Raw genomic sequence first — 26,748 nt, 5'->3', positions numbered from 1 at the left:
CATCCCTCACTAACCCATAACCCTACAGGAAACAACACTGGAGACACAGGGTAGGAATTGCACCTGATCTGATTCTACCACATCGAGGCAAAGCACTAAGGGCGTGCAACAGAACAATAAGGGGGAACAGAGCAAGGAAGTCCCCAGGGAATACCAAAAATAGACTTTAGGGCCAGGACTTGGAACCCCATCAGACTCGACCAGAAAATATTCCTAAAGGCCAACAAATAGTCCTTGAACTAACTACAGGCTTTTCTTTATTGTTGTTGTGTTGTCATTGACTTGTTCTTGTTTTGTTTTCTTTCATTGCTTTGTTTTGTTCTGTCTTGTTTTTGTGCATGTTATTGTCTTCACAGGTCTGTCTAAATAAGATAGGCTGGATGAACAATCTGGAGGAGAAAACAACAGGACTCATGGTTCTGGGGGGACGTGGGAGAGGGGGAAGTGGGGGAAAGGAAGTGATGTTAACAAACCCAGGGACAAGGGAACAACAAGTGATTCACATTGGTGGTGAGGGAGGGTATAGGAGGCCTGGAAGGGCATAATCAAGGGTATGTAACTGAGAGGAATTACTGAAATCTAAATGAAGATAGAGGGACAAGAGGAAAGTCAAAGGAAATTGAGGAAAGAGCTAGGAAGCAAAGGGAATTTATAGAGGTCTAAATAAGGGTACATACATATGTAAATATATTTATATATGAGGATATGGAAATAGATCTATGTACAAATATTTAGAGGTTTGGTATTAAAGTAGCAGATGGACATTGGACCTCGACTCAAGTACTTCCTCAATGCAAGAATACTTTGTTCTATTAAACTGGCATTCCAGGATGCTCACCTTCCCAACACGATTGCCGAAGACAAATGGGTGCATAAGCAAATGTGAAGAGGGCTGATGGTGCTCGGCTATCAAAAGATATAGCGTCTGGCGTCTGAAAGGCTTGAAGGTAAACAAGCAGCTATCTAGCTCAGAAGCAACAAAGTCCACATGGAAGAACCCCACCAGCCTGTGTGATCACAAGGTGTCAAAGGGATCAGGTATCAGGCATCAAAGAACAAAAAAATCAAAACATTGTAAATGAGGGGGAGTGAAGATTGGGGCCCCAAAACCATCTGTAGGCAACTGGACATCCCCTTACAAGATGGTCATGATGAGCCAGTTAGTGTGCAGTATAAAACATACAACTTTCCTTTAGTTCCTAAATGCTTCCTCCCTACCCCCACCCCCACCCCACCTACTATCATGATCCCAATTCTACCTTGCAAATCTGGCTACACCAAAGGATGTACACTGGTACAGATAGGAAGAGGAAACACAGGGAATCCAGGGAGGATGATCCCTTCAGGACCAATGCTTAGAGTGGTGATACTGGGAGGGTGGAAGGAGGGTGGGGTGGAAAGGGGGAACCAATTACAAGGATCTACATATAGCCTCCCTGAGGGATGGACAATAGAAAAGTAGGTGAAGGGATACGTCGGAAAGTGTAAGATATGACAAAATAATAATTTATAAATTATCAAGGGTTCATGAGGGAAGGGGTAGTTGGGAGGGAGAAGAAAAATGAGGATCTGATGCCAAAGGCTTAAGTGAGAGCAAATGTTTTGAGAATGATGAGGCCAATGAGTGTACAAATGTGCTTTACACAATTGATGTATGTTTGGATGGTGATGAGTTGTATGAGGCCCTCAATAAAATGATTTTTAAACAAGCATCCAGTTCTTATCCAATACAGGCTTGACAAAATTAACACAGGTAAGGTATTGAAGCAAATATGAACAGCAGGTTCATGCTGAGTCCATCTAGAGGCACCGCAGTTCCTATAGTCATGAGTCAAACAAGCTGATAATATTATCAGGACTGTGATAATATCTTTATAAAAATTTAATGTGAAACCCATTTGAAATTAGCCGGTTTCTTTTGGGAAGCTTGCTAACATTGGAGATGCTGCCTCCCTGCTTCTGTTTTCTTGGTGAGAGGACGCATTTAGATTTTATTTTTACTCATCTTCAAATTGCTATCACTTTAAAACACACTATTCCATTAAAATAAAATTACTCTTCCATCTCCTGTTGATTTTCCTTTCTACAGGGTTTTATCCATTCAAGAGCAGTATTTATAAGTTATCTGCAGGACCAGTTGTATTGTGGTAGAAAGAGCACTGGCTCAGGAATCAAAAAGTATCACTTATGATGGCAGTTGAATCACTCGCTAGCCATTGACTTGGTTCAACTACTCAGGTTATGGGGACCCATCTTCTCATCTGTACAAAGAGGATAATACCCCTTGTCCCATCTACTTCATCGGGTTACTATTAAAGGCCAACTGAGATACAATAACCTTGAAGCACTCTGAGCAGTACAAAATGCCACTTTTTATAACATAGTAATAGTACAATCTTAAGGCTACCTGCAATTCGCTCTAGATGTCTTTTTAAACACCTATAGTTACAGACTTGCTTTAGTGTTCTGTCACCTCTTAAGGATTTTTCTGAATGTTTTGTCACCACTTCTCAGGGTAATTCATCTTGAGAAAGCAAAGTGACTGTAAAAACAAAATAGGTTGTACACAATGTTATTGAAAAAGAGGACTTGCAATACGAAACAGGGGAATTAATGACCTAGTCTGAGTCCAGGTGTTGTATTTGGGGTAAACAACTAGGGAATCTGTCCTCCAATACAGTGCTGTTTAAGGTTCATTCACAGACTGTTTATAGCTTAGAAATCAGGGTCAACATTAAAACCTTTGAATTCACATGGCATCAAATCTACAATGTAATTTTATGTTTATGGAATGTTGTAGAAAAACTCTGGAGCTTGAATTTTGGAAACCATTTTATTTTAAATTCTACCAATTCATTTGCATTACCCTGTACAAAATATTGATCTAGTACAGATTGGAAATTTGAAAAAAAAAAAACAAACGTCTCATCCCTCAGTAACTTGAAAAATAACATTCTAACATGTCTATTTTGTGTAATAACTATATTCTGGATATTTTTACAATTTTTTCTAAATTGTATACTTTCTCAGATTGTTATGAAATTTAGGAAGAGTTTTCTGTTCACAGAATTTTCAGGGTCTGGTTTAGGTAAATGTCCTTATGATTGGTCCAAAGCACAGAAACAAACATCTTTAATCCACATGCGGACCACAATTTTGACCAGTGTATGTCCTCATTTGCTTACACATCTTCAAATGTTCTGAAAAAGACATTTGTGGCAAGAAATCTTACTTTGGCCATTTACATATGAGAAGAACCCTAAGAAAAGGGAAATCATTTCAGGCAGAAAATATTTATATGTTTTTGAGGGAGGTGATAGGTCTCTACTTCATTAAAAATGAAGAAGGTACTTATCTCTTATTTTTCTTGAGCACTTGACAAAACTGAACAATAAATCAAGAGATTCTTGTAAAGTTGAAAAGCTGGAGAAACAGATCGCAATGGGACACTTACTTACCATGATGCAGTTGTATAGCATGTAGATGTACATTGTTACAAACTAGCCTATGAGACTAGTGTATTCCTTTGGCAGCTATGTTATAGCATGCTGACTGCAGTGAGGAACTTTTGTTCACAGCCCTAAGTCTGTTGCTAAAGTTCATTGATGAATAAGAACACATGAATAGAACAAGGAGTCCAGAGATATTTTAAAAATATTTTTATTTGGGGTTCTTACATATCTTATCATAATCCATACATTCATCCAGTGTGTCGAGCACATTTGCACATATGCCGTCCATCATCAAAGAACTAGAGGAAAGTTGTGCGTTTCATCAGTGCTTTGCTTCACTCTGACTGGCTCATCTCTTCCCTGTGATCCCTCTGTTAGGGGATGTCCAATTGTCTACAGATGGGCATTGGGTCTCTATTCCATGTCCCTGCCTCCCCCAATTCACCTTGGGTATGGTTTTGTTCTGGGTCTTAAATGCCTGATACCTGATCCCATTGACACCTCATGATCACACAGGCTGGTGAGCTTCTTTCACGTGGACTTTGTTGCTTCCCAGCTAGACTGCCACTTGTTTATTTTCAATCCTTTAAGATCCCAGACACTATACCTTTTGATACCTGGGCACCATCAGCTTTCTTCACTACATTGCTTATGCACCCATTTTGTCTTCAGCTATCATGTAGGGAAGATGAGCATCACAGACTGCTGAGAGTCCGGAGACTTTTGTCAGCACAAATATTTCTTTCAAATACTGTCATGGATTAGAAAGGATAATTGAACAATATACAAGCATATGGGTTCTACTCCAGACCTCTTCCTAATTGGTTGGGTGACCTTGATTAAATCATAATCAAGCCTTTATCTTCTGAATTTTTCATCTATTAAATAATCAGATTGGATAAGATGCTTCCTATTGTTCATAAATATCTAAGTTTAAAAATATTATTTTAAAGCTCTCTTGCATTAAGGTTATCACAAGACAAAGTTATTTTCTGAAATGGCAAATCAATGAGTCTTTTGGAAGTGTCTATCTACTTACATAAACCTGATAAGATAATTGAAAATGAATATATCAATAGATATACATTATTTTAAATTCTATTCTATAAAATAGCATATTCTGTTATTAAAGCTACAAATGTATTCAAGTAGTTCTATATTTCAAAGAAAATAATTACTATGAACACTATCCAACATTATATGCTCTCTACAAATACAAATCAAGAAATACCACTCAACGTTGTATTTTATTAAAAAACTGCCTTGTTGGCCTGCTTGTTTAAATTTATAATTGGAGTTAAAATACCTTACTAAGGAATCTAATCCAATAATGGTTAAAGCTGTACGTTGACAAGGAGCTGCCAGAGGTCAAGGCCAGATTCAGAAGAGGTTGTAGAACAGAGGTTACCCTTGACAATGTCTGTTAAATCTTGGCCGAAAGCAAAGAACACCCAGAAAATGGTGACTTGTGTCTGATTGACTTTGCCAAGGCACTCAACTCTTGGGATCATAACACACCATTAATAACCTTGATATGAATGAGAATTCCATTTTGCTCATGCAGAACTTGTACATAGATAAAGATGCAGTTGTGGGAACAGGACAAGGGAATACTGAATGTTCTAAAATCAGGAAAGGTGTGCCTCGGGGTTGTCTTCTTCCCATACTGATTCATATGCTGAGCAAATTAGCAGAGAAGCAGGATTATGTGAATAATGTGGCATCAGAATTCAAGGAAGGCTTATTAACAACATGCAACATGCATGTGCTACAACCTTGTCTGCTCAAAGTGAGGAGGACTTGCAGCACTTGCTGATGAAGATCAAGGATTATAGCCTTCCGTGTGAATTACAACCCAATCTGTGATATGAAATTAGCCTACCTTGGCCAAATATCCCTTTCTCAACAGGACTTTAAAAAATTAGTACTAGGGACTAATCAAAGTCAATAATGACAGTTATACCTCGGGGGGATGTGAAGACTCTCTAGCATCAATTAACAAGGAAGTTGTAAAAGGGTATCAAGGGCATATAAGAATAAACAAACAAACATAGATTCAAGAATGGGTTCGGGGCCCACACTAAATCTTTGCTCCAATTTCAGAACAATTAGTCCTTACCTCATGGCCCTGCTTGATTATACAATCTCAGGAAGGGAACACTGAAGATGTGGGTGCTGTAGCAAAGTGTGGTGAAGCAATTAGATGGTGTCTGGCTATCAGGTAAAATAGTGTCTGGGGTCTTAAAGACTTGTTTCCAAACAGACAGCCATCTAGTGAGATGTCCACTAAGTCCACATGGAAGAAGCACGCCAACATCAGTCACCAAAGGATTGTAAATCATATCCTCTGAAGTCAAAGGAGTGAATACTCTCAGAGCCCAAATTCTGAGGATCCAATTTGCAGAAGGTTATAGATGAAAGTGGGATCTACATAGGAAATATGCCTCTGTTGATTTCCCTCTATCCATAATAGAGGGATGGAAGGAAACTGTTTACTAAAAGGAGTACATTCGAGAGATGGCTATAAAAGATCTAAAAGATAAATCTCTCCCCCCTCTGTTGCACATTAGGTCTTTTCTGGTCTTAACATTTTTCTGTATTTTTTGGTTTGATCATATTGGGATTTGTCGCAGATGTGCTCTTGAATTTTTATTATGTGTTTTTCAGTATATGAAGCCCAGGATTGATGAACCTGTAGGGACAGCAAGTAGAATAAAGGTTTCTGAGGGCTACAGTGTGTGTGTGGGCAGGAGTGGGGGTGTTTGAATGAGAGCTGAGTCAAGAAGTTCTAGAAGGAAAATAATGGTTTGAATTGATTGTGGTAGTAATTGTATAATACTATTTGATGTGAACTATGGAATGATATATCTGTAGTCACTCCCAATAAAATTGTTTTGATGAAAAGAAAGAAAGAAAGAAAGAAAGAAAGAAAGAAAGAGAGAGAAAGAAAGAAACCCAAAGTCTCACAGAACCAGGTGGCTGTCAGGAGAGACCAGTCCCTGGAGAAGGACATCCTGTGTGGAAAAGCAGAGGGGTGGGGAAAGAGAGGACGGGCCTGCAGGAGATGATGGACTGACACAGTGAACATAGCAGTGGGCCCTGGCATGAGAACCCTCGTGAGGGCAAGCATCGCCTAGGACTGGGCAGTGTTTCATTTCACTATGTGTGGGTTGGAACCAGCTCACTAGCACCCAAGAACAGCAACAAGAAATCTCTAATGTACTAAGCTCTGTGGGATTATAGCACACCACTTGGAGAAACTTCTATGCATTCCATGCTCAAAGACTTTGGAAATGGATTTGAAGCAGGGTCATCTAGTGGCTGGCTGCCCAGCAAACATGATACGAGTTGTATAACACCTTGGGCCAATGGGAGAAGTGGTATTTGGTTGTTTAGCTTGATGGAGGGTTGCAGAAGGCTAAGCCTTTTCTGAACCATTTATGGGGCTGCCATGTGTTCATGTGAAGCCTGTGCACACACCAAGAAGCAGCATTTGAACAGGAAAAGGGGTACTGCGTGCTTTAAAATCAAGAAAAGGGTGTGGCAGAGTTGTAAGCTTTCACCCTACTTATCCCAAGAATCCAAGAAGTTGGACGTTATGAAGAACAGAGGTGTTCCACAGGGGTGGAGGGAGACTGGTGAATAACCTGCACAATCTGATACCTGGCCACTTGACCTCCCTCTTGACCCATCCTGAATTTACCCTAGCTTTAAATATGTCTCCCTTGTTCCTCGACAGAAAATGTGTGGGTTTTTCCTTTTTATTTATTTTTTTTCTGTTTTGTTTCATTTATTATTATTATTGTTCTATGATGTTTACCAGTTTTTGAAGCTTAGAAGGAATGGATGCATGGAGACAATACTGATGTAATATTTTTGGGAGAGGGTGGAGGAGGTTGAGGGAAAATGGGGAGCAAATGAAGAATATTGGAAGGTGGAGGGAGCATTAGAACTGATTGCGAGGATGTAGCTACAATTCTTTTTTTTAAAGCAACCTAACTGTGGAAGTATATAATGTGAATTTTTTTATAAATAAGACTATTGGGGGGGGGAGAAAGAAAGTGCGATATGTAGATGATGTAATCTTACTTGCTAAAATAGGAGAGGGCATGAAGTACTTGATGAAAGTCACAGCCCACAGCCTTCCTTAAAGATTGCACCTCAACATAAAGAAAACAGAAATCCTCCCACGTGGAGCAATGAGCAACATCAATCAGGATAAAAGGGAAGCGTGTCAAGTTGTGAAGGATTGCATTTTACTTGGATCCATAATCAATGTCCATGGAAGAAATAGTCACTGAGTCAAATACTACATTAAATTGGGCAATTTTAATGGAGATCCCCTCATAGAGGGGTTTAGGAGAGGAGATGGGTTAATTAGGGTGTGAGGTAGTATCGATGAAGAACACAGCTTTCCCCCAGATCCTGGATGCTTCCTCCCCCCAACTACCATGATCCGAATTCTACCTTGCAGGGCTGGATAGGACAGAGGCTGTACACTGGTACATATGAGGGTTGGAGGTACAGGGAATCCAGGGTGGATGATACCTTCAGGACCAAGGGTGTGAGGGACGAAGCTGGGAGAGTGGAGGGTGAGTGGGTTGGAAAGGGGGAACTGATTACAAGGATCCACATGTGACCTCTTCCCTGGGAGAGGGACAGCAGAGAGGGGGGAAGGGAGACTCCAGATAGGGCAAGATATGACAAAATAACGATGTATAAATTACCAAGGGCATATGAGGGAGGGGGGAATGGGGAGGAAGGGGGGGGGGAAAGAGGACCTGATGCAAGGGGCTTAAGTGGAGAGCAAATGCCTTGAGAATGATTGGGGCAGGGAATGTATGGATGTGCTTTGTACAATTGATGTATGTATATGTATGGATTGTGGTAAGAGTTGTTTGAGTCCCTAATAAAATGTAAAAGAAGAAAAGAGAAAAAAATGATTAGGGCAAAGACTGTACAGATGTGCTTTATACAATTGATGTATGTATATGTATGAACTGTGAAAAGAATTGTATCAGCCCCAATAAATTGTTAAAATAAAAAAAAAATTTTTTTTTAAAATTGGGCAATTTTAGTACCAAAGACTTCTTTAAAGTATGGAACAGCTGGCCCTTCAGAGTTAGGTACGTGATGGAAACCACAGTCTTTCCACTCATCTCGTGTTCATGAGAAGGTGGGAAGTTCAAAAAACCAAAATGAATGACGCCTCTGAATAGTGTTGGTGGCGAATATTGGCTATACTACAGGCTGTCAGAAGAACAAACAAAACCTCCTTGGAAAAAGTAGTGCCTGCCAGAATGCTTCATGGAAACAAAGATGGCGAGACTTCTCACAAACTTTGGACATGTTATCAGAAGGGACCTGGACCCAGAGAAGGAAATCGTGTTTAGTAAATTAGAGGGCCAGGGAAAACAGGAACCATGAACCTTATAGCATATATAAGTCTCCTTTTTTGATTATCTTTCTCTCCTGGTTTTTTCCCCAGAAGAAAAGTTCCTTGTAGTGCTAGTGTGTTTTGAACACCTGTCTTATTTACAAATCACCTTTGTAACAAAGGGAAAATCAACTAAGAGACTCAATACCTGCTGCACAAAAAGTTATCTAGTTACAATGTTTAAATATTGACATGTCTGCTATTTTTATAGTCATCTTCTATTTATGACACTTAACACTGGCTAGTTAGTAGTGGGGACAGCATCTTTTCTCTAAAATTGATTTATTTAATTCCCAAATGAATGTCAATTTAAAGAAATATTATTTAGAAGACAATGCTATCTAGCTGGGGAAGATGTCCAAGATGAAATATAAATGATTGAAGTATGGGAAACAGCAAGCTGATGGAAATAAAGTTAACGACAGTAAGAAAGCAGGTCTGGTGACCGAGTGGGTTGGGTATTGGACTGCTGAATTCAAGGCAGGTTCAAACCCACCAGTCACTCTATGGGTGAAACAGATATAAAGCTATCTGTTCCTGCAAAATGATGACAGTCTAGGAAACTCTGTGGAGCAGTTCTCTGTCCTAGAGAATCACTATAGGTTGAAATGAGACTTATGGCAGTGAGTTTAGACATGACACTTTGTTACTATATCAAAATCTGCTGCTGTCATTAGTTATTGGATTGTTCTCATGCAAGATGATGACTCTGTCATGCCTCTGTTTCCTCATTATCCTGTAGGTGTAATTATTTTCTAAGCTACCTTTCCAGTAATGATATAAAGATTAAAGCTCAATTGTGGAGAGTGAAATATGATAAAAGTTAAAATTGAATTAATATAGTTTTAAATTATTATCATTACATATTTGAGAGTTCTCTCTAATTTTTTCTATTCCAACCAGAAAATAAGATTATAATTATTTAGGAAGAACATTATATCTGTTTTCCAGCTAGGAACTTGCCAACAAGATTAAGAGTGTGTGTGTGTGTGTGTGTGTGTGTGTGATAGAGAGAGCGAGAGAGAGAGAGAAAGAAGACAAAGACAGACTGGCTTCGGCTATATAATTTCTACTTTGTTATTTCTAAATGTAAAACCTGAGTTGTCTTTTTCAGATTGAATAATTATTTTCCTATTTTTTACATGATAAAAGAATCTTTACAATGGAATTATATTTTAAAATAATCTAATTATATATTTTTCCTCTTGGATTTTAATAAAAACCAGTATAACCTGCCTGAATATTTAGAAGTGTAAAAATAATGGAAATTTAGTTGTATATTAAAATTTATCCTTAACTTGAATTAATATTTGAAAATTTGCTAACCATATAGTTTTATTGTGCTTTAAAACTTGCATTTTTGACATAATATAAGGCAGCTTTTCACAGAAGTTATTTTACTATCATATAATGTAATTTCCCATAGACTTCAAATGTCATTTTTCAATTTAATACCTTTATTTGCTTTGAAATAAAAGTTGCTTTTTAAGCTAAGATATAATGTTCAATTAAATGTCTGATATGTTTTAGTATCAACTGATTTACTGTATTGGGTCATAGCTATAGTTTATGCTGCAGCAAAAAATACAACTCATTTTTAGCTTATCAAATTCATTGCATAAATAAAGAACATCTGTGCACATGTAAATACAGATAGGGCCTGGGTTATGAATCACACCTACTATCTATATCTGTCTATCCATCTATCTATTATTTATATAAGCCTATTTTATGAAAAATTTAAGGTACATTCAATGATTTGTAATAACTAAAGGATGTTAATTTTGATTGCACAAAACATTATTATTTATCATTATGTTAAAGACATTTTAGTGTATGTGGAATTCTTCCTTTGTGCCTAGAGAAGTATACTGCATATGATATACTAAGTCACACACTTGACTAACTAGTGTCAGACACAAGTTATACCTACCTGCTCTTAGATACATACAGACTAGACGTCAATCAGACCTAAAAACAGAACATGTTCATAATCTGGGGACTAACTACCTTGTCAACAATTGTAGTTTCCTATCCATTTTACTAAGCAATGTCTATTGGAACCCTGTTGCTGCCAAAGTAGGAAAAGTAGATGGCCTATTTTGTATAGAACTGCTCATGTGGTCTACAGCCGGGATCCTCAAACGAGCCGTTATCAGAGTTGCCTCTGAAGCTTGTCCAAAGACGTTCCTGGGCCACAGGCACACTTAGAATTTCCGACTTTCCAGGTCTCAGATGGGGCCAGAGAATGTCCATTTCTAACAACTTTTCCAGCTATGCTGATGACGCCTGTTCAAGAGAGGACCACACATTGAGAACCATTGGTCTAATGGAAGGCAGGGACTCGCAGAGTGGTGAAGATAGTGGTCTTTGGTGATAGGTCTACATTTCAGTTCTAGTTTTGAAACCCGCTAGCTTTGTAACTTGGACAAAATAAAGGTTAACTTTGCCGTCTTCAAAACAGCAACTGGTGCTAATGGCGATAGTGAATGAAATAATCTCCGGTTAGTGCTTAGAACAATGCCTAGTAGGTTACTAAGTAGAACATCATTAGTAAACAGTGAGAATTACATTTGAGTGATAATAGTAAGAATAGTACATAGTCTTCATAGAAAAAAATACATTTCTCTTAGTTCAGTTTCAGCAAATTTATTAGTATTTGTCAGCAAAGTCTGGGCAAAGATATTCTAGGAGAAACATTCTGAGCCAGAAGTCAATTTATAGAAAAAGTAGCGGCCCAAGGAAAGGCACGTTCGAAGGCAGGTAGGAAAATGGAATTGGAAGTCTGCATGTAAGTTTGTGAAATAAGTCTCCTTTTGGAACTCACTACCTTTGTTTCTTTTATTCCTTTAGCAACAAGAACAAGACCCCACAAACCTATACATCTCCAATCTCCCTATTTCTATGGATGAGCAGGAGCTGGAGAATATGCTGAAACCCTTCGGGCACGTCATTTCCACCAGGATACTAAGAGACGCCAACGGAGTCAGCAGAGGCGTTGGCTTTGCCAGGTAACCCCCCTCCTCTGGCTGTGCTTTCTTCTCATTGTTTCCTTTTGAAATCATGTGTTTCTGGTCTTAGGGCCAAGCCAAGAGACGATGCGCAACAAAACAAACAAAAAAGAGTTTATCAAAGCGTCTCTCTTTGTGCCTTTGCTTTGAACCCTGAAATTCCAGTGTAATTATAAATACATTGTGCTTGCTAAAGTATGTACATAGAATGTTTATATGTGTCTTGAGCCATAATGATATGCATACTCAGCTCCCAGGCCTCTCTGCGCCTGTAGATCAACAAAATCAGATGCTGTCATTTTCTGTTGGGAATAATAAATGGCCAGAACCTCAAAGCAAAGAGCCCAGGTGGTGAACAAAGCATCCAAATGTTTTTATACCGCCTTACCAAGGAGAGAGATGGTAGAATTTCTTAGCAGGGAAGAAAGAGGAATGTTTTAGAGAAACATGAATTGTTGGGAATTCCCAAGGAACCCAGACTTTTAAGGGGAGGTCAAGAGGGTATTTGCGTTTAAATGGCCCTCGCTGGGTGCTTTTGATGTTTTATTCAGGACATAAAAATAATAATAAATTGCTCTTCTTTCATTGCTGGAAAAAGAAGAGTTGTTTTCATTTTAACTTCAAGGAAATGTTTACAGAAGAGGATCACAGCCAGGAATGAAGTCAAAAATGGTTGTACCTGCTGTGTTTTCATGACAAACAAAGCTAGAAAAGCCACAGACAAAAAGACTGCGGCATAAGAAAGAAACAAAGCAGAAGACTTGTCCCTGGGTGCGTTGATGTGTGTCTCCAGCTGACTTAACAAGGATGAGTGGAAGGATGTTATGTGCCACACCTGAAGCCAGTCCGTTGCTGACATTGACCGCTGAAGATGAACCCACTTCTCACTAACATCGAGCTGATGGCAACCCATAGCAACCCTACAGGGCAGAGTAGACCTGCCCCTGTGGGTTTCTGAGATCCAAACTCTTGACAGCAGTAGTCTTTACAGGAGTAGTAGTGTTTCTCCTGCGAAGCAACTGGTGGTTTGAACTGTGACCTTGCGGTTAGAACCACATTGCCACCAGGGCTCCTTAAGATTAATTCTTCTATGATATAGAGAATCTTCCCAGCCAACCTTAAAAGAAAACATTGAGTTTTAACTTTACATCCTTGAGATTAAGGACATTGTCTTAAAATGTATGTTTTTCCCCCAAATAGTTTGTACATAGCAGCAAGCAGATATATAAGCAAGGTGTATGCTTGATAACATGACAGGAAGTAAGCAGAATGAGGGAACTTTTCTAGACTTGAATGTATCAGGGAGCTTCCAAAACTTCCTGGAATCATTCTGTTATCTCTTAATTCCATTTTCCTCAAACTTTTTGAAGCCTCCTCTTTTTATGAGCCAGTTAGAGTTTAGAACACTAATGTTCTAGTTCTCTGTTAACTGACGGCTGTTGATGTTTTTCTTGGCCAAGACAGAGCTGATAATATGCCCGGGTCTCTGGAACTTGCCCAGTCGGCAATTTCTGAGAGTATGAGCAGGACGTGTGATCTGGATGGCAGTTCACCGAACTGACCTGTGTGTTTCACTGTATGCCACCTACCACTTCCTTCAGGTTGCCTTCTTTCAGCCCTCTGTGCACTGAATTCCTTGGTGTGGCTCCTCCATACATCATCTTTGTGACTCTCCAAATAATTGGGTGGGAACATGGGAATAATTGTATCGAGGACACTAAGAGCTTGGGGGTTGTTCAGTTTTGCTATTGTTCTTTGTATCAAGTCAGCAAACACAGAAGCGGGAAAAGAGAATCCCAAGCCCGGCAAGAGAGAGGGATGGGGTGAAGCGTGGGGAGAAGCAGCAGTGAGCCCATGGACACAGCCGTGGAGTAGCAGGATTCTGGGCCCACAAGACGAATGAAGTTGAATGCTTCACGCAGGAGGCTGGCTTACCGAGTAGGGTGCTCTTGGGTATTTATCAGCCCTAAAGGAGCCACATGTGGGAGAAAGATGAGGCTTTTTACTCCTGTAAATATTTCATCTCAGCAACACGGGCAGGTATACTCAGTCCTATAGGGTATTTTTGAAGTCTGATTCAGAGTCAATGGCAGTGAGTTAAAGGAGCTCTTGGCCAAGAAGGAAAGAAGCCATGGACCAGAGAGAGCCATGCTTGTCAGCATGGCAGAGGAGTAATGTTGTGACAAAAATACTGTATCCTTTTAATACTTGCTGATCCTGACTTAGGGTACTCTTACCTTTTCTTTTAAATCCTCATACATGTATTGTCTGTCCGTTTGGTGTGGATAGGCTATTGGGGTTAAGACAGGAAAATGAGGTGTGCCAGGCCAAAGTATCAGTGTCCTCTGGCTCAAGGCAGTCATCCGTGGCTGGCTGTAGAGTTGGTTTCCCCACACCCTTGATTGGCAGTGCTGGGGAAGACCATTGAAAGTCCCGTGGACTGCCAAAAGAACAAACACATCTGTCTTGGAAGGAGTACAGCCAGAATGCTCCTGAGAAGCAAGGCTGGTGCCACTTCATTCCGCGTGCTTTGGACAAGCTAACAAGAGAGGCGAGTCCCTGAAGAAGGACAGTGGGCAAGTAGAGGGGCAGTGCAGAGGGAGAAGCCTCAATAAAATGGATGGAGACAGTGACAGCAACAATGGGTTCAGCTAGAAGGTCTGTTAGGAGAATGGTACAGGCCTGGGCAGTGCTTCATGCCGTTCCATAGGGTCACTCTGGTTTGGAACTGACTCGATAGCCCCTATCAACATCAACCCCAAAGACAACTTCTTTGTGTAGCCAGAGGAGTCCAGACCTGGCCCCATCCAGGCCCTTATAATACCACCCCCCAAAAAGAGAACTCTGTAACATATTAGTTTCTTTGTATTTCCTGCTCCTAAGAAATGTCCATATTTCCAATTCATCGAGATGATGTGTAATGATCTTTTAAGACAATATGTTGTAGTGCTTTTAAAACAAAAGGATTTTTTTGCTATAACGTTTTCGGTTATTCCTCTCATTTACATTTATCTTTTCTGGACCCAGAGCTTTTTAAAAATAAATTATATTCTTCTAAAGTGCAGAGCCAAGTAATTAATGCACATTGTTAAAGGCAAAACTATAGCCATCGCCTACCATGAAGTGATAAAACTTAGCAAGGTTATTTTCTGTAGGAAAATGAAGAGTGGGGATTTTACATTATTTTATGTCTGATCGGAGTGCAGCCTCTCATTTTACTATTGTTGCAAAAATGGCCCATAAAACGTGCCCATCAGATCTAGTCAGAGGCCTGCAAGCAACCTTTCAATGTAACCTAAGTGATTGGACCTCCAATCCTCGGGCTCATTCCTACCCTGACTCACCTTTCAAGCTGTGTGTCTTCTCCTCATGTAGTGTCTTAGGTGCAAGGCAGAAACTGCTCTCACAGTGGCTATTTCACTGCACATTTAGACTTACATGTCATTTCTTCGAAGTGGCCTCAGTTGGCTTCAAACCCCAGTCTCCAGGTGCTTTTGTTTCAGTTTCTTTAAGAGTTTTTTTTGTTATTTCTTGTTCACTTGCTTTCCATACCATTTAAAACAAATCTAATCATTTCATTAATTTAAATGTTAACTGACTGAATTTCTTTGTTTACCCACTAGATTGGAGTTAGCCCTAAGTAATGAATCATGTCTAGCTTTTCCATTTCTAGAACGGAAATCATGGGGTGGATGGTTGATTGCACAATTACCATTCTATGAAATCCTTGAACGACTAAACTGAAAACAAATTTTGAATATAAACTATTGAAATTTAGGTCTAATACTAAAATTTAGGACTTTTCAGTTGATGTCATGTATTTTCCAATTTCACAATCTGGCATGTTGTTGGAAAGGAAAGCATAGGCTGAACTTGAGCAATGATTCCTTATGCCTAAGAAGTTAAAAAAGGAGGCAGAGGTCCTCTCAATTATGTAAAAAGCCAAAATCAAGACAATAAAAAATAAATATTTCATTGCCCTTTTGATATTAAACCTTAACTTGTTATAGTAGACCTTAAATTGAAGAGTATATTCTAGAGATTTATTTAACTTGATGAGGCAGCTCTTATTAATATATCATATATACTCGTGTATAAGCTAAATTTTTCAGCACAAAAATGTGCTGAAAAACTGGAGTTCGACTTATACACAGGTCAGTGGCACCCCAGCGAGGTGTAACATCTCGTGGGTGATTGTCATTCCTCCGCTGTTCATTCAAAGGCCCGCTGACACTTCAGGGCTTTGAATGTTTGTTTACTCACATCTAACCAATCAGAGCTGTCCTATAACATGGACGGCTCCAATTCGCAGAAGCACCCATAGTGATTCACTTACGCTGGCAGCTGAACTGGTAAGGATGTGTCTGTGGCTGCCCTCCGTCTCTCCCCTCTGGTCTCTGTGTTAATTCACATCCTGCATTTCCCACCCTAGGCTTATACTAGAGTCAATTGGTTTTTCTGGTTTCCCAGGTAATAATTAGATACCTCACCTTATACTCAGGTTGGCTTATATTCGAGTATATATGGTAATTTTAGCTGTACAATAAATTAGATCTGCTAAAAGTACCACTCTTTGACGTTCTATAAGGAGCTCTAGTGGTGCAGCAGTTTAAGTATTTGGCTTCTAACCTCAAATCCACCAGTTATTCTTCAAGAGAAAGATGAGACTGTTGGCACCCTTAGATATACACTTTCCAAAACTTGACATATATAGGATACCATGATTTATCATCAACTCCATGGCAGTAGGTGTGTGGGGGACACACTATAACTTTAGGACTCTTGCGTGTGCTTTCTTTCTCTCAAATTGTGAGATAGTTAGTGGGACTGGCCATAACTTGGATCTAGTAGTCTGGAGCAACAAGCCTCCTAAAATGTAAGAATCTTATATTAAGAAGGTTTGGTTGCGGTTTAACATTGGAGAACCTCGTCTTGTTGACATTGAGACGCATTAACAAGGTTGTTTGACTCTGTCTACTCTATTCACACACCCCCTGCCCCCATGCAGTACAATCTCCAAAGAAGAACTATCGCCAGGACTGTGAGAATGGTCACCTTTGTGATATACATAGTGGCAGGCCGAGTTCCCTGCTGAAACAGCCTTTCGATAGCCCAAAGAGTAGCTAGCCTGGCATGCATTATCACACTCAGAGTGTCTGGACTCCCAGACAGTGAAGTCGATTTGATAGCCTGAGTAGGCACATAGGATACTATTCTTTCAGCATAACTTTCAGGAACATGGGTCCTTGACCTGAATGAACCGCGCAAGTGTGACATCCCAGAATAAGTGGAAGGGACTGTGTCATGCACACCCAAGTCACACGGCTATGCCTAAATGGACTCTTTCCCAGGGAATCTTAGCCTACCTAAGGAATAAATATAACATCCTTTCCCATCAAAAGCTTTACAAACCCTGCAACACTTTTGTCGCAGGAGATGATTGTTGAACCCTGCATAGACACTCCCTATCCCGGTGTACACTCTATCACCCTAATAAATAGTTTTGCTCCTGTGGAAAATCTCCTTTCCTGGCCATTTTCAGCTGGCAAGTGAAGAGACCATCCCCCTTGTACTGTGGCCTGAGGCCGAATGTCCCAGTAATAATACCACCCCTCTCCTTTTTCCATTCAGCCTTTCTTGTCGATAGTTTCTTCTTTGCATTGCAGGACACAGTTGACTTGAGTTATTATTTTCTCAGTTGTTGAAGGATGGAACAGCTAGTGAAACAAATTAATGGATTATATCTTAACGAATATCTTGGGACACAGCCCACTGCCATCATCAGATCAATTTTAACCTATAGCCACCCTATCTTCATAGGGATTCCAAGACTGCACATCCTTCTGGAAGCAGAAAATAGAAATAGAAAATCTTATCTTTTCGTTGTAGTGGTGCAGCAGGTAGATATGAACCACTAGCTTTACAGGCAATATCCTAATGCCTAGCTGGAAGTACTTTCAGTGGGCCTTGGGGCAGTGATTCTTAAAACAGTTCTCTGATCATGAGTACCACCTGGTAACTTGCTAGAAATAAAAACGGTTGCTCCCCATCTCAGATACTTTGATTCTGAAATTTGAAGAGTGGAGTCCAGCAATCCATGAATTCACAGACCCTTTAAATTCTGTCAATCGTTTCTTCTAGATTTCCATGTGCCCCTGATGCACAAATCTTATTAAAATACAGATTCTGATTCAGTCTGCGTAGGCTGTAAATGCAGCTTCTTAGCAAGGGTTAATCAAACAAATCTATTCAAAGACTTGCAGTGATAAACCAAACACCTTCTCGTCCCTCAAAGTTAGTGTTCCTTGTTCTTCAAATATGTTCCAGAACCTAGAATGTTACCTGACATTTAATTCACCTTCATGAAAGCAACATTAGGCTCCAACCTAAGAACAATTGAGAGGCTGTCACAGGCCGGGCACCTGCTCATTCTGTTGTAATAGTGTCGCGATGAGCTGGCACCTACTGCCCAGCAGCAACATCAAAAGTTCTGATGATGAATGCACAAAATCACTTTATCATATGATCTTCTTGATTTGCATGCCATGCAGGAAGACCGAGAGCCTTTGATGATAATGACAGGGCAAATTCTGACACAGGGGGTGCAGGAGAGTTTCAATAGGATCAGCTCCACTCTTATTGGCTCACAAGTAATTTCTTCCTCTGAGAGTTTACAGTATTATTAAAATAATATTATTCTTTGAGAACACAGTCAGCTTTTTTGTGCCCAGTACATTCTTATGCACATTTCTTGAAGTTATGCCTATCTTGAGTCATGAAACCTGAATAACTCAGCAGGCTTCACTTTGAATATTACCGTTAGTGACTTCTAACCGCCAGATGCACTACCTGATCCATATGCAGGAGGTGGGAAAATGCCTCTGACTGGAAAGAGCCACCCGCTCCCATTATTATTTTACTTGCAAGCTATACATTAATCTTCTTTGATAACCAGCTCTTCAAAGTAAAAGAAGTATCTTCATTTTATATTTAAAACACTGAACTTCAAAGCACTGGTTTGAGTGCCAGTAGGGTGCACACACAGCACAGTCACAGGCTTTTCAAAGTTTAGAAGCACTTGTTTAGCGTCTGAAATTGCACACGTTTTATTATATTTTTGTTATGTTTTGTCTTTCTTCCTCTTTGTAGCTTAAAACAATTTTGTAAGATCCGCTCCTTTCCGGGCAGCATTTTTACAGGCAGGTTATAAACCTCTGAACACAGGGATCATGGTGGGAATGCTGACAGTCAGACCCACTACTACAGAGCTTGTGGGTGCCAACAGGCTCCTTTGCCCATCAGGGCGAGCATCATCGGGCCATAAATCAGCTGGAGTCTGGAAGGACAAAACTGTGTGTGCATGTTATCCATTTCCAGTTCCCAGAAACACGAGACTGTTTGTCCAACAAAATTCACATTGAAAAGAATGTTATAAGAGGCCAGTAAAGAATGAATTAAAGTGGAGAAGGACTGGGGGGAGCTGGGGTAAGCATTCACAATTAATCCAGCTGCAACATCTGGGAACATAGACCCTCTTTGAGAAAGGCATTTACTGTCCCCTGGTGAGCTAAAGAGCGTGAGAGACTGATGAGAGCAGAGACCTTTAAGTGATGTAGGATTTTTCACCCCTCTTCAGTGCTCTTAATTTGATTCTCATGGTGCTTTGTTTCAATGACTTTCAACATATTGTGGCTCTGTGGTCCACATCTCCCCTACTGAATTAGCAAGATTTCTAAATAAATAACCAGAGTTCTCTACTCTTTCACTCGGCTTTAAATAAGTAATTATGGTTTTAGGCAGACAAATAGCATCCTGATTTTTTAAGCTAAAAATATTACTTTGTGTGTGTGTTTTCTTTTAATAACTTTGAATATCTTTTACATTGTATTGATTTATTCATGTATTGCTCAATACCTCTTTCCCCCATCTCTGCTCTCCTACCTACTGAAACACAATGTAAACATTGATTCTGAATAAATGCAATCAAAATATAGAAACTGAAAATAAATAAATAAATTAGCGTACATCTTTGGCGGATAAATTTATGGTTTTATAAAGTCACCATCAAATCTTTCAAATTTTGTTTTCATTATTTGGGATTTGTTTTCACTGTCTACCGTGAGCTTGTCTTTTTTTATTAATGATACTTCCCTTAGCTGTTTGGGCACTTCTTATGTCATTGCTATCACTGATTCAAACATGTGGAGCCAGGAAATCAAAGGTGACCAGACAACATCTCTGAAAAATAAATAAGTGATTAGTAATCTCCAAACCACAGCTGGGTTTTCGCAAAAGCAGATTTTAGTGGTAATTGTCGAGATGAAGGAAATTAGGGCTGTTATTTTATTCTTTTCTGGTAACTTTAATGCCTCTCCCGATTGCCCACAGATGTGATCCACTGAGGAGTAGACACACCATTCACTTTCCAGCTTCTTCATCTTTATTCTTATTTGTGTCCGTGAATCTTCTTTTACTTTCATCTGTTTCTTGTTATTGTCTCTTTGATGGTCTCTCTTTTGCCATAAGAAAGTGGAACATCAACATTTATGGCTGAGAAGGCAGCACAGCTGCCTTCTCTCTCCATAGACGCTGATTGCTGGATTCTAGAACCATAGTTCACTGATGGATCCAACAGACAGATTAATTAGTTTTTATTTAAATTTTTATTAAATACTTTTATTGGGGGCTCTTACGTCTCTTTTCACAATCCATACATTCATTCAGTGTGTCGAGCACATTTGCACATATGCTGCCATCATCATTTTCAAAGCATTCTCTTCCCACTGGAGCCTTGATATCCGTTCCCCATTTCTTCCCCCTCCGTCCCCCGCCAGCCCTCCCTCATGAACCCTTGATAAATTATAGATTATTATTTTCATATCTTACATCATCTTCCATCTTCCCTCACCCACTGTTCTGTTGTTCATCCTCCTGGGAGAGGGTTCTTTCTAAGTTGATCCTTGGAATAGATTCCCCTTTTCTCCCTAATCCTCCTGGTATCTCTATTCTCCTTTTTGGCACCAAGGGGGTTATCTATCCTGGATTCCCTGTGTTTCGGGATCTTACCTGTAGCAGTGTGCATGTTCTGGTCTAATCTGACTTGTAAGGTAGAATTGAGGTCATGATAGTGGCAGGAAGGAAGCACCAACGAACTAAAGGAAAGTCGTGTGTTTCATCAGTGCTATACTGACCCCTGACTAGCTCATCTCTTCCCTGTGACCTCTCTGTGAGGGGATGTCCAACTGTTTACAGATGGGCATTGGGTCTCCACTCCATTCCCCCACCCCCATTCATATTGGGTATGATTTTGTTCTGTGTCTTAAATGCCTGATTCCTGATCCCATCGACACCTCATAATCATACAGGCTGGTGTGGTTCTTCTATGTGGGTTCTGTTGCTTCTCAGCTAGATGGACACTTGTTTATCTTCAAGCCTTAAGAAGACCCCAGATTCTATATCTTTTGATAGCCAGGACCCATCGTCTTTCTTCACATTTGCTTATGCACCAATTTTTTTCTTCAGTGATCATTTCAGGAAGGTGAGCATCACAGAATGCCGGATTATTATAACAAAGTGTTCTTGTGCTGACGGAGTACTGAGTCAAGGCCCAATGTCCATCTGCAGCCTTAATGCTTAACATATAGATAAACGTACATAATTCTATTCCCCTCTCGTTATGTAGAAATATGTTTACATATGTACAGACTTTATATATGTCCTTTGCCTCCTGGGTCTTTCCTCTATTTCTTTTTACTTTCCTCTTGTCCCACCATCATGTTTGGCCTTCATTTGGGTTTAGTAATTCCTCACTGCTACATTGTCATTGGTTAAGCTCACTAGGCCTCCTACACCCTTCTCTCCATTGATTTTAGTTCCCTTCTTGTTCTCTTGTCCCTGGGTTGTTTCCCCATCCCCTTCCTTTTTCCCGTGTCCCCCGGAACCATCGGTCCCATTCTTTTAATCCCCAAATTGTTTATCCTGCCTATCTTATCTAGATGGACATGTAGAGACATTCATAAGCGTAAAAACCTGACAAAGCCAAATAAAACAACAAAGGAAGTCAAGACCAATAAAACAATAACAAAAACAACAACAAAAAGACAGCCTCTGATAAAAATGAAGGGGACTATAAATAGTTCAAGGTCTGTTTGTTGACCTTCATGAGTATTTTCCAGTCAAGTCTGATGGGGTGTCACACTCTGTCTCCAAAGGTTATTTTTGGTATTTCCCAGGGATTTCAATACTACGCTCCCCTTGCTGCTCTGTTGCATGCCCTTAGTGTTTTGCCCCAGCGTGATGGGATCTGATTGTGCACAGTTCCCACACTGTGTCTCCAGTGTTGTCCCCCACAGGGCTATGGCTTAGTCAGGCACCTCGTGTCTTGTGGTGGGACTGGCCCTGTGATCTGGTCCTTTCTGTGCATTGTCTGCGCTTTGCAGGATAATCATCCTCAGGGCTTGGTGGGCCAGGATGTCCTCCCCTCCCTGTCCATCCCTTTTCATTTCTCCTGGGTGCTCTGATCAGATATGCCCCTCTCCCCAAGCTGTAGTCCAGTGCTGTCCTCTGAAGTGCATTCTTCTGCTAGGAAGGGGGTGGGAGACGGCGTCCACATAGTTAGGTTTAGAGTCGTCAGATATTAATTAACTGCATCAAAAAATCTGTACTTCCAGTAACTAGAACAATTATTGTTCTACGCATGTTTGGAGAAGGGGACCATACCATACGCTCTTTTCTATCATTAGGATAAAGTTAAGCTGACTAGATTCCAGAGTTTCTCTCTTGGCAGGATGAATGAGGTGGTCTGGAAATGTAAAGCTATTCAAGGGACTGGAAAAATGTGTTGCCAAAGTGTTAACATAGAAGCCAGTCAGCATGCAGGGAAGATTTCTTTGTCTTAGACCTACTGAACATACAAACCAGGACGGGGACTCAGTTGTCAGAGACTGTGTGGCCATGAGGGAGGTGGTGGGCTTCTGGTCTGCAGAGAAGAAAGCCTTAAATCAAGCACAGTGTCCTCCAGACTAGGAATTAGAATATCTTTTAGTTAGTTCTTATTCCAATCTATTGGCGAATAATGAAACTTTCTACTCATATAAAGATTTACAATGCTGAAAACCCACAAAGACAGTTCTACTCTGCCCTGTAGTTTTGCTCTAAGTTGTCAGTGGATGTTTTCAGTTTATCCCAAACTATAAAGAAATAAGTGGCCGGCTTTCTGTGAGTTGAACCAGTGCATCACATTTTTATATCTCCTTGGTAATTACAAAATCTGGGATCAGTTTGAGAGGATTATGAGTGAAGGGGTGGAGGCTGGCATGTTAATTAAGAGGTAACCAATGAGACCTCTGTGTGAGCATGACCTTCTCCTGAAAATTCAGAGAACTGCTTGATTTCCTCCTTGGAGGTGGAAGACAGACCCTCTTGCTCTGCTCACTCCCTTGGAAACTCTCTATTGACAAGATTCAAGACTCACTGTCTAAGAGATTCTCTACTGACAAGACACATGGCACCATGCCCCAGGAGCTGGAGGAGCCACATGGACCTACCTTGATACAGCCAGACCTCTGGAGCCAGAGAAGCCATGTAGAGACCCCTGCCAACACTTAGATGCTTACAACGCCACTGGATCCACAAGACTTCCAACCCACTGAGCTGTGATCCACCTGCATTCAGCATTATTGCATGTATTTTTCTGGGTCTGAAGAAGACTTTATAGATTGGTATTGGACATATGGGCTAGTATTGGACTTATGGACTTGATCTGGACTGGGCTGGGATGTTTATTCAATATTCAATTGCTCTTGTATATAAACCTCTTTCTTATATACGTATGAGTGTCTATGAATTTGTTTCTCTAGTCTACCCAGACTAGCACAGTCTCCATGACTATAAGCCTGGTTTAATCTGCTTTTCAGTTTGGCACCTCCTAGCTATGTGTTTCAGCTCTACTTACTCAGTTATTCAGTTATCAATGTGTTTTATATGCTATAAGGGAACATCAAAACACTCATGAGAAATTAGCCCCCTGATATCAGTATCCCAGTCACTGTTCCTAATGAAAAAAATGAAAAGATGTGTCAGAAAAGAAAAGATCTGCTTTTGTTCAGCGTCCATCCTACTGACTGGGAGGTGCAGTCACACAGCAATTAATTAATTAGTGTTATAAAACATGAAAGGCTTTAAAGGGAAGCAAATGGGTATGATGCAGAGTCTAGTGGGGGAGAATTGGGAGGCTAGGGACAGGGAGGCTTTTGGAAGAGGTAACACAAACTGAGAAGCAAATGATAAACAAAGCCAATCCGGAGACTCCCTTGGTTTGGTAGGGTAGGGAGAAAAGAGAGTTACCTGTCCAAGGGCAAGTGGAGTAAGATGTCTGAAGTCAGAACGAATTTAGCATGTCTGAAAACAGAACTAAGGCAAGGTTGTTTGACTGCAGAGTATGTGAAAGAGATACAATATCACAGAATGAAAGATGGCTGTCCCTATAGAAACTGAATAGAGATATAATGTATGCCACTGAATGGCTGGGTTTTTCTGCACTGAAACATACTGTGCTTATTATTTCCTTCTTTATCTCAGTTTTAGTTTTTAATTTAACGTCCTTTCTCCCATTATTAAAGGTCCTTTTGAAAACATAAATCGATGGTTAAAAGATAGATTTAGAGTATTATACCTCTGGACAAGAGTTGTCACTGGGGGTTGGCAAGTAATGTAAACAAGAGAAGGAGTTCTCAGCTGCGGTGTAAGAAAAACATTTCCTTGTTACATATTTCTCAAAGCACACAGCCTCTGGGATACCTTTTGCTCATATGTCTGATGGTTTCATGCTTTATCTGTCAGGGTGCTGGCTGAAACAGAATTTTGCCCCAGTGATTAAATTCTAGGGAGCAAGGGTGAAGATTTATTCACAGAAGTATGGGCAGAATTAAGAAAACTGATAAAGGATGCTGAGACATTCGCAGACCAGCAAATAAGGCGAGCCCTTGCCACCCCTGGAAGTAAGGGAGGAGCTGTGGTTGGTGTAGTGGATTGCACAAGGTCGAGGGTTCGAATTCACCACCTAGTCCTTAGGAGAACAATTAGGTTTTTCACTTCTGTAAATATTTATAGTCCTTATATGCACCTTTAGATCTGTGAACTGGTTTATAAATCTAAAATTCTCATTTAACTGGAAGCCCTAACCTGCGCACAATCAATTCTTATTATGTGATGCTGCTTAATACTTACCCTCGTCAAAGGATCACCAAAGACATGGGTGTCACATTAAAGTGTGTGGGAGAAATCAGATGGTGCCTGGCTATCACAAAGAATTGTGTCTGGCGTCTTAAAAACTTGTAAAGCAAGCATCCACCTAAGTAAGATGTGGGCTATGCCCATACATAAAACGCATATCAGCTTGTGTAATTCAAAGACTGTAAATAACAAAAGTAAGATCAAAGGAGGGAACTAGAGCCTAAATCCTGAGCACCCAGTTAACAGACGGAAATACAAAGTCCTGAAAACTCAAAATCCATGCACAGAGGCCCCACACGGAATGAGCCGCTATTGAATTCTTTCAGAGCTTTGACCAAGGATGTGAAGAACCTTGCCCTCAGACAGAGTGGATTAGAAAGTGAATTAATGCCAATAGAATTAGGTTAAAATTTAATATATTATTATTTGTTTTCCCTTCTGATCCATTCGTAATTTATTTTGTTTTTAATATGTCTGCTTTCTTTAGGATTAAAGTTTTTCTATGTTTTATTTTGTTATTACCAATGGGGGTTTTGTTGATTGATTTTGTTTATATGAAGTCTATGATAAACAAATCTGTAGGGATAGGAACTGTATTAATAGTTTCTTAGGGTTATGACAGGGAAGTTGGGGGTTGAAGGGAGCTGTGAGTGCAAAAATGAAGAACATGTCATACCATTGATTACGGTGTGATCACATCACTGTTTTGAATCTATTCAAAACATTGGATTGTATGGTGCATGAATTATATATGAGTAAAACTGGTTTTTTAAAGATATACTGTCTGAGAAATACACAGGAGCAGTTCTACTGTGTTCTACAGGGTTGCTATGAATTGGAATTGACTAGACTACCGTGAGTGCGAAGTGGAGGAGCCAGTGGAGAAATCTGAGGGAGGATCTGCCTGGCAAGAGTCTTACTAGGGAGAGGTGAGAACACAGTCAGATCCTTCTTAATCAGATGTGCTTGCAAAGCAAAGAGAAATAAAGACAATGTCTGACGTCTCTTTCCGTCAGCCTTCAAAAGTGCACGACGCCTCCACGATCTGAATCTAGTAGAAGGAGCAAATAAGGGAGATGATGCAATATAGCCCAGATAAGGATGCGTTCACAGGGATCGCAGTGCAGGGCGGAGAAGGTGTGGTCGTGTTGGTGTGGTCGTGTTGGTGCTGATGTGGTCGTGTTGGTGTGTGGTGTGGTCGTGTTGGTGCTAGATGAGGTGGCGTTGACTCCAACTCACAGGGACCCTTTGTGCAAGAGCGAACACCTCCTGGCTCCTCCTGTCCTCACAGCTTAGCCTCTGTCTGGGGAGCTCTCTTTTGCAGCCACTGTAGGAGTTTCCTCTTTGAGGGTCACCCTCCTTTCTGCTGACCCTCAGCCAGCAACGATGCTTCGCTCCAGAAGTTGGTCCTCCCTGATAATGTGTGAACAAGTTCCACTAAGTCTATTTCTCCTCACTTCTGCGAGCACTCTGCTTCTGCTTCTTCCAAATCAGAGTCACTCATCCTGGTGAGAAGACCTCTGCGGTACAGGATGCAGCCAACAGTTTCACCGGCACCTTCAGGCAAATGTGTATGTTCGGCTTTAGGCCTTTTCTAGTGTCCGGCCTTCGTGTG

General features: G+C 40.4%; 1 protein-coding gene across 8 annotated transcripts in view; it reads left to right on the top strand.

Annotated features, from left to right (window-relative positions):
* RBMS3 (RNA binding motif single stranded interacting protein 3) overlaps positions 1–26,748 on the top strand; it is an 860,635-nt gene that overhangs the window by 535,781 nt on the left and 298,106 nt on the right. For all 8 annotated transcript variants that reach the window (XM_075547116.1, XM_075547121.1, XM_075547113.1 and 5 more), the window contains exon 5: positions 11,743–11,900. In XM_075547116.1, coding sequence (XP_075403231.1) covers positions 11,743–11,900 — 158 coding nt within the window. The remainder of the gene's footprint in view (positions 1–11,742; positions 11,901–26,748) is intronic.

Source organism: Tenrec ecaudatus, chromosome 4 (genome assembly GCF_050624435.1).
Source record: "Tenrec ecaudatus isolate mTenEca1 chromosome 4, mTenEca1.hap1, whole genome shotgun sequence".
NCBI lineage: Eukaryota > Metazoa > Chordata > Mammalia > Afrosoricida > Tenrecidae > Tenrec > Tenrec ecaudatus.
This window is presented reverse-complemented; position numbering and strand designations above follow the sequence as displayed.